At 45.4% G+C, this 14,015-nt stretch overlaps 1 protein-coding gene across 1 annotated transcript; it reads left to right on the top strand.

Moving 5' to 3' along the window:
• The first annotated feature begins 202 nt into the window (after positions 1-202).
• On the top strand, positions 203-11,815 carry DSTN (destrin, actin depolymerizing factor). Its single transcript, XM_084624019.1, has 4 exons — positions 203-413; positions 10,157-10,464; positions 10,758-10,834; positions 11,487-11,815. Exons 1-4 carry the CDS (start codon positions 411-413, stop codon positions 11,594-11,596), a joined length of 498 nt encoding a protein of 165 aa, XP_084480145.1. The 5' UTR covers positions 203-410; the 3' UTR covers positions 11,597-11,815.
• The last annotated feature ends 2,200 nt before the right edge of the window (positions 11,816-14,015 follow it).

Raw genomic sequence — 14,015 nt, forward strand, 5'->3', positions numbered from 1 at the left:
ACCCTGTCTCTCCTCTCCCCCCTGCCTGCCTCTCCTCAGTCCCTCCCGGCCTCTGCCTCACCTGGGAGCACGTAGCCCCCTCCAACGGCCCTGCCATTGGCTGGCGGGCACGTGAGCCCACCTGGCAGCGCCCTGTCTGATTGGGCAGCCCGGCGGCCCCTCCTCCCTATATAAGGGCCCCGCCCCAGGGCGATGGAAGCAGAGCAGGCCGAGTCCGAGCGTTGCCAGCAGAGCTCCCCCCTCCCCCGCCAGCAACCGTTTCCTCCAGGCACTGCGGCGTGACGTCGGCAGCGCTTCCGCCCGGCTCGCGCCTCTCCCTAGCTCCTTCCTGTTCCCGCGCCTCGCCCAGCAGCAGCACCGAGTGAGGCAGCCGCTCCCCGGACTCGAGACCCGCCAGCCCCGCCGAGACCATGGTGAGAAGCTGGGCAGCGCCCGCCGGGGGACTCGGGCTGAGCGCTGGCCACCCGCCGTATCTCGGCCCCTTCCATCTCTTCTCCCCACCCCTCCTCTCTTCCCCCCGATGGTACCGCCCGCCACGGAGCCCGGGGCGATGCAGCCTTCCGCTCCCCGGCCCGGCGACCCCCTCCGCAGCCGATGGTACCTCCCGCCCCCCTTTATACGCGCTGGCGCCGGCGCGTCCATCGCGGGCGGGCGGGGGGGGGGGCAGAGTCATTTCCCTGCCGCTCCGCGCGGCTCCTCAGCCGGCCGTGCTCCCCTCCCCGCCTCGCAGGGCGTGTCCCCTCCCAGGCGCCGCGGCTGGGCCCCGGCCTTCCCGCCGGGCCGTAACGGCGGCCGTAGGAAGCCGGAGGTCTGGCGGCGGCGGCGCCCCCGCGGCTCCCGGGCCTGCGCGATGGGTCCCCCTGGCGGGCGGGGCCTGCCCCGGCAGCGCGTGGGGCGCGGGCGGGGCCGTTCCCGGGGCGGAGGCCCGCCGTGGGGTTGCTGGCGGGCGGCGCTGGCGGGGCGGGCTCCCGGGGCGGGCTCGCGGGGACGCCTCCAGCCGCGCTCAGGCGGTGGCTGACTCGGGAGGAGTCCAGTGGCTTATTTGCTTTCGACCGACTTTCCCGTGAGGGTGAAGTTCATTGCCCAGTAAGGCTAAGAATTTCAAGATCAAGTTGTATAAACTTGAAGCTCTGCAGGCAAAAGTCTAATGGCCCATTACTGGCGGGGTGTTAACTGATACCCTACTTGTCGGTTTAAAAAAAAACAACCTCTTTCCTCCCCATATAACTAGCCAAGCAGCATTTTACAAGGCTGCTCTGGAGACCTTTAAAAAGTTTCGAGGCTGTGACTTGCCTACTATATTCCACCTTAGTCCCGAGGCCTGCCGGGGATATCAGTTGGCGGCTCCTTCACGGGGCCGTGAGGACGGGCGTGTACTTAGCGTGGTTCACCCCAATCCCGGACACCTGCCCCTTTTGTGGCGTGAAGCAAACCCTGGCGCCTGTCTACCTAGAGTGCGCCAGGCTGCAGCCCCTATTCCGGCTCCTCACAAATATTTTGTTAAGGTTTTGGTTGCACTTTCCCCTCACCTCCTTATCTATACGCTCCCTGTCTGTGGGCCCACTAAGTCGCAGGGCCTTCTGGTCCACCTCCTCCTGGCCTTGGCTAAAGTGGCCATCTATAAAACCAGGGTGAGGAGGTTGGCTGATGGAGTCTCCTGTGACTGTGGGGCCTGTTTCCGATCCTCTGTCCGTTCAGGTCTCCGGGCAGAGTTCCTCTGGGCGGCATCCACTGACTCCCTTGACGCCTTTGAGGAGCAGTGGGCGCCGTCCGGGGTCCTCCACTCGGTGTCCCCGTCCGGTTCCCTTTGACCGCACTCCTGTCCCTGTCGTTCATTAGTTGTCCCCCATAATTATTTGGTTTTCCAGGTCCTGTGGACCCCCCCTTAGGCTGGGGGGGATCCTTTAGCAGTGGGCGGGCTTTGCCCGCCCGCTTCCTGGATCCCCAATAAGGCTAGTAGGCTCATACTGAAAAGGCTAGTTGGAGACCATATATGTTGGGATGATAACTGGTACTGAGACCTTGATTTGCTGGTTCAGCTGAATATAGGTTACTCAGTTTACAACACACTATGAAACTTGATCTTGTAGGTCTGGTTGAAATCTTTCTATTTTTTTTTTAAAGAAAACTAGCATCTGCTTGCCAAAAGACTTCTTCAGAGGTCATCCAAAAGAATACTTGCCCATGTTTAACCAGACAGTCTCTAGTCTGTAACTTATTAAACCTATTTAAAGAGCATTCTTCCTCAAAACTTAGTTTCTGTTCTCATTTGATATTATAGTGAAGTTAGAAATCTGTGTCCATGTTTTGTTGTCATAGAAATGACTGACTCACCAGAGAATGTTATATGCGTTTGGCTAATGACCTCAAACTGTTTTAAAGTCTATAATCCCAATAGCTAGGCTTGGAAAGATTAGGTTTTTATTAGTATATGTTGGTAAACATTAATTTTGCCATACATGGAAATGGGCAAAAATACTTCCATTGACTGAAATCTACAGATAGGCAAATTGAGAAATGCTTCTCAAACTTGGTTTGATTTAAGAATATTTTTATATGATATGATTGTGTTAACATCAGAGTTTACTTTTTTAACTCCACATCTGCCATAACTCTGAGCCCCTCCTACAACTGTTTTTAAAAAAAAAAAGTGATCAACAATGGCTTTTAAATAAACATAATTCTGCCAAGATTACCTTAGACTTTTTTCTTTGTGGGCTACTTTGTGATTTACTGACATCATGTGATAGGAAGCTTTTGACCTGCTGTGTGTTGGGACTAGACATGTACTCTGCATGTCCTTGCGTACACTCCAGAGTATCATGATTCATTGACAAGCTCCCACGGGAAGCTGGGGCTTACTTGAGGCAACTAGTAGCCAGGACTTTGCTCCAAGTAGCCTTGGATGTCTCTGATGCAGCAGTCTTGTCTCTCTCCAGCTATCACCATGAAAGGGCATCCTGGTTACAATCCTCAGGGTTTCAGAGAAATTCAAAAAAAGAAAAGGAGTACTTGTGGCACCTTAGACTAACCAATTTATTTAAGCATAAGCTTTCGTGAGCTACAGCTCACTTCATCGGATGCATACCGTGGAAACTGCAGCAGACTTTATATACACACAGAGAATATGAAACAATACATCCTCCCACCCCACTGTCCTGCTGGTAATAGCTTATCTAAAGTGATCATCAGGTGGGCCATTTCCAGCACAAATCCAGGTTTTCTCACCCTCCACCCCCCCACACAAATTCACTCTCCTGCTGGTGATAGAAATTCAAATAACTGAAAGGGGGAGACCTTTAAAGGACCATATCTCTTACTCCCTTCATATGAGTTGTTACATACCCTAAAAGTTTCCAGGGTCACACCAAAATCCCTGGGGATCTATAAATCTGCTACCAAGGCAATCTTTTTAGCTACCAGGGACAGTTCAGACAGAACTTCCTCCTCATGAGCAGTTGGAGGCCTGCAGACTACACTAAGGTGAAGCCTAACTTCTAAAAGCCCTAAATCATTCTTCTACCTGCATCCTCTTCCAGAGAGCAGTACCGGCACTTGTACCAACTCTCCAACAGCGTTCTTCTCTACACCCATTTTTGGGTGGCACAATTCCCATTTTTCTCTGGCATGGGCTGGGATTACTTCACACCAGTGAGTAGTGGAGATATGCCATACAATCTGTGACCACCTTCAGGGAATGGCCTCATGATCCAACTGATGGAAACGTATTCCTTCAGCTAGGAGTGATGGAAGGAACTCCGGGAATTCAGAGGGAAGGGTTTCTGTTGCAGCTATTTCTTAATCGTCCTCTGCCTTTGTCTAGCTAGTAAGGTCTCTTATTGGTAGACAAAAGGCTGGATGGAGCCTTGACTCTGGTTTGGAAAGAAACTAGGTTAATACAAAATGACTTATTTGATAGGCAAATCATGCCAGCCAGGCTAGGATGTGATATGCGGAAAAACTTTTTTATTGCTTTGACTTGTAAATGGTCTCTGACACACTAGCAGTAAATAAGATCCGATGAAGTGAGCTGTAGCTCACAAAAGCTTATGCTCAAATTGGTTAGCCTCTAAGGTGCCACTAGTACTCCTTTTCTTTTTGCGAATACAGACTGACACAGCTGTTACTCTGAAACCTAGCAGTAAATATCAGTTATCTCAAATGTGATATGCAAAACAAATCAGATCTTAGTCTAAATTTCTGCAAAAGGGGACCTTCCTGCACTGTGTAGGAACAGTTGTCTGAGTTATTGCTGTCTGAGATCCTGCCTATACCACAATTTATAACCAACTACTTAACATATTTTGTGCAGACTTTTGTCACTATTTAATCATGTTCTAACCTTTCAAGGGCCTGGCTTGATACAAGGTAGTCTTCCCCAAATCAGCTGATCACAGCCTCCATCATCTTGTTTGTCCATTGCTCCTGCCTTCCAGCTTTCTGTGCAAAGGACATCCTAGGGTGTTGCACAGCAGCATACGGGAAACAAGTAAACCTAGCTTCACTGCCCAGTTCTTCACAAAAGGAATGTTCACTTCCGCCACATGGTTACTGACTAAGGAAAATTTGACCAGCTCTCAAAGAGATACTGTGACAAATCAGTGATTCCTGGATCTGATGCAAGTGTCACACAACAAAAATGAAGTTGTGTTTTCAGTGTAATGGGTCCCCAGTTTTGTGTGGAGGGAGAGGACATTGAGTTCAATTGGAAGTAGGGAATTAACTGCGTTCTGTCTAGCAATCCTTTTATTAGACTGAAGTGCAGAGTTCTAGAGTTGCTACTCATTCCTTCTATATTTGGCTAGGCATGCTTGAGGAATGTAGCTTTCAGGCTCTGCATCCAACTGAACTTACATAAGAACTGAATCTTTTTTCCCAAGAAGCAAATGTTTTCACTTAATTAGGTGGATATGGATTGCTTAGAACACATGCATACAGTTAATGTAGCTCCTGAATGATGTAAGATTTTGCTTTAAGACCCAGGTCTCAAGAATAATGTAACCAGTTGAACTGGTTTACCATATGTAAACTTAACACTGGTATTATGGCTTTTGGTTCTAGACTGCTGGGCTTGGAGGAAGAGAACCTGCATATTATCCATACTGGTCTCTTCATCCTCCTCCTCCATGTGACCGCACACCTCCTCTCCCCCCCCCCCCCTCCAAAATTTACTTTGTGCAAAACTCCAAGAAGCTTAGTCTTTTTTTTGTGGGGGGGGGGGGCGGGGGGGCAGGGGCGGCATAAAAATCCTTTACTGAAGGAAAACCCTAAGGTTCATAGCCCAGGGTTTTGTTGGGAAGCACTAGCTTCAATGCAACTTTGGACACAATGGAATGCAGAATTATGTGCTGTAAATCCAGTCTGCCAGATGTCTGGTATGTGCATCCTATCTTGAACTTGCTTTCCAAATGCAAACTTTCTTTCCAAATTCTAATATTACAGAAATGCATAGGTTTTGGTGGCAACTTGCAGGGCCTCTCTGTCAAAACTGGACTAAAGGAATAACTCTGGTTTAGATTTTGTGCAAGGTTTTAGGGCACTTCTTTTGAACATAATTAAAGAAAGCAAAATGTGGGAAGCTGACATGGCTGTGTACAGCCTTTACCTGCATCCATCAAGATGGGGCGTGGAGGACAGGAGGGAGGCTTTTTAGAAGGAAAGGGTTTCTTGCTTTTAGTACATAGTGGTGTTTAGGTAAGGCATTCCTCTAGCACAAGACATCAGAGCATCAGTTTGTAAGGTGTGGGAAAAGTGCTACACATGGAAAAAAGATGAGACATTGGCTGCATCACTGTCATGCATTCTTACTTGGCATCTACTGAATCTCTTGTACATTAGCAGACCCCATGTGCGTGCAGTAGTCTAGACAGGTGTACAGGCTGGTGTTGCAAGGACTCGCAAACTTTCATGCCACAGCTCCCTTTGGGCCCACGCCTGGAACTCTGTATTCAGGTTGGCTTTGCACAAATGAACAGTCTACTTTGAAAACTCTGCATGGGCAGCCAAGCCTGGATTAACCAGTGTGTATGTAGTGCACTTGTGCTGGGCCTGTCTCTGGGGGGGCTCAAGAGCACCAGACCAAAAAGGGGATGGGCAGCTGGTGGCTTGAGAGGCACATGCAGCTTATCAGATCACTTTATTTGGTCCACTAGCCTGTCTGCTGGAAAGGAGGTATTCTCCTCCCTTCCCTCCTGTTTCAGCATGTTGCTCCTGCATCCTCCACCTCCACTTGTGTGACCTGCTCCTGGCCATAGAAGGCATGCTGTTGGGAGAGTGCTCCTATTGCTCTGGTAGCAGTCGATGCTGCCTAGCTGTCCAGCTGCTGCTGTGAGTGCTTTGTTGATCCAGTAGCAGCTGGCGCTGCCTTGCTGCTGTGAGTTGTTTACTCTGGTTTCTTGCAATTTTTTTTCCCCTTGTCTCATGACACCTCACTCCCAACCTGCAGCTTGGGAACTATTGCAGTATTTAATAGCAGCCCATGAGACATGTTTCCCTTCACACTTTCCATTATATAACATCCCCGTTGCATGGAAATTAGTATTGGGAATCTATTCCTAACCAATATAGAATTTTATCCTTTTTAAAGAACTCTGGACTCTTCCTGTGTCTCCTACTTCTTGCATTTTTTACCACCTGGCCCCTCTCTCCTAGTTCTTCCACCCTTGTAATGGAAGATGGTTTGTCTGTCTTTTCCTCCCTTCTAGTAGGGTTGCTAGTAAGGTGGGGAGGGGGTTTCAAATGCTTTAACAGGCTTGAGAGCCCTTGCATTGGGCACCTGTAGAAACAGATCAGACTGGACTTAGGCCTCTCTTTTCTTTGTTCTGGGAATCACCTGAGTCAAAATTTCTTAGTTGTATGCTAAATCAGAATATATTCCAGTGGTGGCCTCACCTTGCCACCCACAAAAGTACCAGCAGCATAGCATTTTAAATAAGCAGCCATAAGTCTAGAACTTGGCTAACAATTTTCATGCCCAAGATGGAATAGAATGGAGTTTTTTTCGCTAGTCCTGCAGTGTTAACAGTAGTATCGCTCCATTTCGTTTGCCAAGTCAAGACAGCATAAATAGTGATGTGTGCAATATGCACTCCTCTGACCTGCTCACTGGTAGTCAGCAGCTATGGAAGATCAGTGTTCCAAATCTTGGGCCATTGGTTAAGTACTTGTAACTTTGTATGAGGAGGTGGAATATTTCTCCTCCAAAGAATCCATTGTCCTGGAGACTGGGAAAACTCACTTAGTTACAAGATGTTTTAAGTAACTAAAAAGATGTGCAGAGGTCTAATTGGAGCCAAGGAAGTGGTAAGCCCCATTGCAGTAATCTGCATGTGCTTTCCTAGACAGAACTGTAGCTTCATACTGCAACTAAAACTGGCTGTCTTCTTTAAAGAACACTTACCCAGCCCCTTTGGTTGGTGCAAAGCTTACATCCTCCAGGAGAGAGCCATTCAACATCACTTGTTGTTCAACTTGAGTTCCCAAATTGAACCCTCTTAACCCTTTTTGAATCTTAAATAACTTGCCAAAGTATTAGATTTCTTTGTAAGGAAACAAGAAGTTTCCTGCCTCAAGATGAATTACTGGCTCTACGCAATAAACAATCTTCCGCTCTTGGCGGTATTGTTGACTCTCAGCAGTACTCTAGCTTTTTGCTGGTTTTCTGAGGTTGACTTTTTTTATCCAAAGTGATAGCAGTAAAATCACTAGCAAGTCTGGGTTTAGGAAAGCAGGTCAGTGTGGGAGCAGGTGCCAAGGTTGAGGGTTCATAAGAAAAGCCATATGGCTTTTGCCATTTCCATATGTAATGTAGGAAATGAAGAGTATGGTCTGTCTAGTTCAAATTTCATAGGCCACAAGTTCTAAATATTGTAGCAACTTTAACTGGAAGTGTAGCTGCCTACTGTAATTTTTACATGGTAGCCAATCCTGAAACAGATTCAGTTGCCCACTTTTAGGTGGTTTATCTATAAATCCTGATCTCAGGATGGCACTTCAGATTCCATATAAAGAAATCCTAGCTACAGGGAATGAGCCAAATTTCAGATGGCATCTACCAACATGGCAGATGTCTGAACAAGGGAATTAATAATGTATTCAGTGAGACTACAGTTTAGTATCTGAGTAGTTTGAGTCAACTCATTTTCTTGGTTTTTTGTTTTGTTGGTTTTTTTGGGCAAGGGGGTCAAGTTAAATCCTTAAAGGCTGTTCTTTTTGCTGAAAAGCAGGGCTCTATTTCCCTATCGTATGTACTTTCTCTTACCGCTAGCCTTGCAGATTCAACCTGGCATCTGAAAGACAAGTTTGTTTGGTTTTTTTGTTCATACTTCAGTGCAAAAAAATGTTCTGCAGGCTTTCACCTCTGGGGTCTTCAAATCATGCTCCTGGTGACAACCAGGCAACTCTACTTCGTCAGTAGGCTTACACAGATGCATTCTAACAGATTAGAACTGTGCAAACAACTTAGTGCAAAGCCACAGACAGCATGGCTCTATTTCTTCCTTTGCAAGAATACATCATTAAAGAAGACTTAAAATACATACCTGAAGCAGATATGAGTAAGAAGGTGCCATGTTAGTCACATTAGAGTAACTGTCTTAAATGGAAACCAAACTGAAATCAGTCTAAGCTGGTACCAGTGACTTAAAACACTGCACATGGAGTCCCCTAATGACTTCCATAGTGCTACAATTGAACTATCATGTCTGTAAACAATATTTTTCTCTCCTCTTGCTGTGAAAGACCCCTAAAAACAAGTGGCAATACTCTAGATAAACAGGGCTGTCAAATGCTTACCAAAGAAACCTTTCTCTAATGTCAGTCCTAAATGTTAATCAACTGCTTTATAATGCTAGCTGCACCTGATTGTGAGTACCTAAGTCAGTGTTGCCAGTGTGGTGTAATATTGCAGTGTACCAAGGGCACTGTAATAATCAAAGGGCACTCACATGTGCTGAACTCAGATGTGTGAACAGGTCTCTCGAATCATTACAAGGATGAAAAGGTTTAACACGCAAATATAGCAGGCTCATTACACTGAAGCATGTAACATTTTGAACAGATTGGTAGACATGCTTCAGTCTAATCCAGTCATTTTTATATTGCTCTAACCTAAATTATACCTATGTGGGAATACCTCAGTTGCCAGTGTGGATCATCCTTTCTTGAGAGAAGTATGCCCAGATGCACAAACCTGGAGCTGTCAGGGCCACACATCTGCACAGAGATATATATAACAGTAGGGATAACCCCAGCTATCCTTCATAACTGAAGGAGCAACGGGCTTTTATTCTGTTTGTTTTTTATACAGTTCCTTTTATTCCCTCTTAGTTTGTGGCTGGCATAGATGGGCCATATAAGAGTTAAATTAAAATAATCCAACGGGGAATTTTGACTACATAATAGTAACCTAAGAGCCAGCAGCAAACCAGAGAACTAGGAAACTTATCAAGCAGTTTCCAGAGATCTAGCCCTTTAATAAAAGCATGACACTTTCTTTGAGTAACTTCAACAGACTTGTCACTCTCTCTAGTCAGATCTTGAGCCTAAAACCCAGCATTTTTCATAAACAAGTCTTGCTCCAGAACTTCTAAACCTGAACCACACATACATGTGACTGTATATGTAGAATCTGATAGCACTGCTTTACTTTCCTGTAGGCTGGAAATGGCTAGCCAAAATAGTGGCAAGTTGAGACTTGTCAAATAGCTAAAGAATGCTGTCTCAAAATGACTGCCAGGTAAAAGCTACTTGTGGGGTTTCAAGAAAATCAGACTTAGGCATTCACTTCAAGACTGTCAGTTAAACAGACCTCTGAAGCTACAAGTTCCTGTTCCTCAGTAGAAAGACCTTCAATGCAAGTAGGATCTTCCTTCCCCATCAGTCACTTTTCAAAAACATAACTTATGTGCATTAGGAACTATAATTTTAAAAGCTAACTGTAGCCAGAATGGGAGACTTAGACCCTGTCTTTCCTATATCAACTTCTGGTGTTAACTGTTTCAGGCTTTCTGCATCTGCCACTCCAAGCCTTTAATACTCTAGGAAATATTGCTTGTCTTCTAGTCTTATCAGCCTAATGCATTAAGCTGATGTTATACAGTAGCTATATAAAGTGCATAGTCCAGGACTGAAATTGACTTAACTCTTTCTGTCATAGGCATCAGGAGTACAAGTGGCTGATGAAGTATGCCGTATCTTCTATGACATGAAAGTTCGTAAGTGCTCCACACCTGGGGAAATCAAGAAAAGGAAGAAGGCAGTTTTATTCTGTCTCAGTGAAGACCAGAAGTGCATTGTTGTGGAAGAAGGCAAAGAAATCCTCGTGGGAGATATTGGCGTAACAGTTACTGATCCGTTCAAGCAGTTTGTGCAGATGCTCCCTGAAAAGGATTGCCGTTATGCCTTGTACGATGCAAGCTTTGAAACAAAGGAATCAAAAAAAGAGGAGTTGATGTTCATCCTGTGGTAAGCTGGAAACGTGGCTTATGTGTGACTTGGTCTCTTTGCTTGCACAATGTACGTACATACCTACCTGCAATGCCTGGCCTGTACACAGGGTCTCCATTAATGTGTAAGACACGGAAATGTGGTGACACACTCATCTGGTCCAAGATATTGCATGCTGTTTAGGATGGGGTGTCAAATGTTCATAAACTTGTAGGGCCACTGCTTGTCACCTGAGTCTGTAGGTCTTAGATTCTGATATGTTGGATGTTGAATATCATCATCTTAACTTTACCCTTGGTATGTCCAACTAGGGCACCAGACCAAGCGCCTCTCAAAAGTAAGATGATCTATGCAAGCTCTAAGGATGCCATCAAAAAGAAATTTCAAGGTACGTAATACAGGCAACACTTTCTCACTTGGCCCAATTAAATCTGTCTTGCACCATAGAACTGCTGACCCATAGGACTTAGCTGTTGCTAATGGACTAGCGTCTATTTAGAAGTACCAGTTGAAGATGAGTACTTAGCAAGTGAAACTTCTTGAAACATGATTAAAACACAACATAGCAAAAAAGTGTCTGAATTGCACATGCAGTAGAACTGCATTTTCCCTCTCCGTGCACATGGCTTCCCTGTTAACTAAGCCATAACTCTTCAGCTGCACACATCCCAGGTCCCATGCCACTTCAGTGAGTTTTTTATAATGCTGAAACTCCCAGCTTCACTCCAGCAGAATCTGCAACTGGAAAGACCAAAACATACACATCCAGTTCAAGTATCCAATACCATAACATATCCAGATGCCTCAATCATCAGTGCTTGCACATCACTAAGTACTCAACTCCCACTGAAATTCAATGGCACTTGAGCACCTAAATCCTTTGGGCTCTTGAACTTCTAGACTGGACTGCCATGTGCTTGAATTCTTGTGAATTGTTGGGCTACCTGATCAAATACTCTTGGCTACAGGTGCAAGTTTCTAATGAGAATTACTAGCATATGGGAACTCATGAATCACTGAATTTTTTGCCTTTCTTCTAGGCATAAAGCACGAATGTCAAGCAAATGGGCCAGAGGACCTTAACCGAGCTTACATTGCTGATAAGCTAGGAGGCTCCCTAATCGTAGCTTTTGAAGGATGTCCTGTGTAGATGCTATACAGTGCCACAACTCTACAAGCATTCCATGTTTTAATATATCAATTATGTAAAGCAAACATTCTAAACCAGGGTTTCACTAATGGTGGGGAAACTGTCTGTCTTGTAGAATAAAGTAGACTTTGCAGATGTAGTTGATTATGTACAAATGATCCTGAATAAATAAAATCTAAGGATTTCTCTTGGCTGAGCAGCCCTGAGGATTACAAACAAGTTTGCTATTGAACTCTGGCTTCAATACTGCATAGTGAAGGGGGGAGTTTGGTTCCCTTTCCAGTTGATCTAAATTGTAGCAAACATCACAATCTTAAATTTTCTCTGTAGCAATCAGACATGTCAAAGCTTCTTTTTCTTTTTCTTCCCCTTCCTGGCTAGTGTCTGTCTTAGGACATGATTAATACAACTTTATTAAATGTCATATGCTAAAAGGAATGCTGTCTGTCATAACCATCACTGTGCTGCTCAATAACTTTTTTAATATTAAACACATCAAGCTCTGGTACCCTAGCCTATAGCTAAAATCAAAGTACAACTAGGCACACTTTCCTGGGGAAATAATCCTAAACCGTTTCTTGTAAACTCATGGTCTCTTATTAGTGTCTGAAAGCTCCTTCATTCTGCATGTAGTTATGCATTCTCTGATAACTGATTTAGAACAGTTGTGTTCACATAGTGCAAGCTGTATCGTGCTAAATCAAACTTGTACATAAATATTGATGAGTCAATTTAAGTGTCAGAAGCTCTAATTTTAGTTGTGCCATAGATAAATGGTAGAGCTCTAGGGGGCAATATTTAACTCACCTGGACAATGTTCTGAACCTCCAAGCTCTGGCTTGGACCAATGGAAGAGGGATGTAAACCACCCTGTGTTTCTGAAGCTTGGAACTAAACCACTTTCATTACAGTGGTTTGAGCTAAACTGCTGTAGGGACTTGTAGCGACTACTCAACCCTGTTTCCATAGAAAATCTGAGGTCCAACTTCAAAGCATATGACTTTACAGCTGCCTTTCAGTAGGGGCAGAGATCATTCCATGCCATCAGGCTTCCAAGTTTTGTGTCTCCACCATTGTTGCTTGTGCAGTTGTTTAGGACATCTATAGCTTCTCATGTAGTAACCTGTGTTCTGGGTTGGCAGTGCTAACAATCTCCAGGAGAGAGTCTGCCTCCACTGGGTTAGTAGCAAGATTCCTCCCAGTGCCTGGTACTAATGTACCTTGTGAGGTGTACAGCAGGGACTGTACTCCAGGGCCGTACAAGCCAAAACCCTGCATGACCCACAAGTTTAAGCACTTGGTATGAGTGATGAAGTGCACAGTGCTCCTTTCTAGTTGTACTCCTGCATGATCGTAGGGCCAGCTTGGGCCTGGTGCAGCTGCACTGTTGAAGCAGGTTATTTTTTCCCTGATTCACTGCACAGACACATCCAAATCACAATTAGAGTGGGGAAGGAGCATAGCCCTGAGTGTTGTGGTCTGTGACCCCATATCAATCACTCTTCTTGTACTTTCATTTCTGTACAAGTAAAGGGACTCCCTGAATACCAAAGTTTCAACAGTATTAACTTTTAGTGTGCTCAGTGATCCTCGGAGAGCAAAGTTATACTACTCTACCTAGACACGCCCTGCTGCCATCTACAGCTACTGTAAGCATGGTGGTGTCCCTGTACTGTTAGTAATCCCCATGGAGCAGAATGCCAGCCATGTGGCAGTACATGAGCTGGATTGTTGTTGTTCCCTTGGGCTCTTAGCCTAATACCATTGTTGCTGTGGGACTTGTGTAGCTGGAACTTCTGGCACCACTGTAGTTCCATATTTCTAGATGCTGTGTGGCAGGGGACCTGCTCAGAAGAGAAAGCAAGTGCTCAGCTGAAACAGGGATTTTTTTTTTTTTTCTACCACAGACAGTGGCAGCTGCTGGCCTGCATATCTGCCTCCAGCAACCAGGCTAAAAGCTGCTTCTGTCCTAAACAGCATGTGAACAGCAGGAGCAATATCAACATGAATACATTTCTTCTTTCAGTACCTTCCAGAGCTGGCCCCAGTTCCTTACCATCTAGAAATAGGAAGCATCTGTTGTGTAACTTACAGTATTGTGATATAAAGCTTGCACCAGGACCTAGTCAGCAGCTCAAAATGGTCTCCACTCTTGGCTAGCAGATACTTTGCCTGCTCCTCAACTTCAGCGTGCAGCAATGCCAGAAACGCCACAGTAGAGTTTCCTAATAAGCTGAAGCTCTCTCTGCTTTCCAAGTTCCTGTGGCAGTGAATGGGGTTTAGCTGGGAAAATACACTGAAAGTGAAGGTTCTGATAGTGACGCTTAGGTAGTCACGGTGCACATCTGCTACTTCCTAGACCTGTTTTTCTAGTTAAATGTGGTTGGTTGTTACATAATGCATAACCACATTCCCTGCC

Source organism: Lepidochelys olivacea, assembly GCF_965140295.1.
Source record: "Lepidochelys olivacea isolate rLepOli2 genome assembly, chromosome: 3".
Lineage (NCBI taxonomy): Eukaryota > Metazoa > Chordata > Testudines > Cheloniidae > Lepidochelys > Lepidochelys olivacea.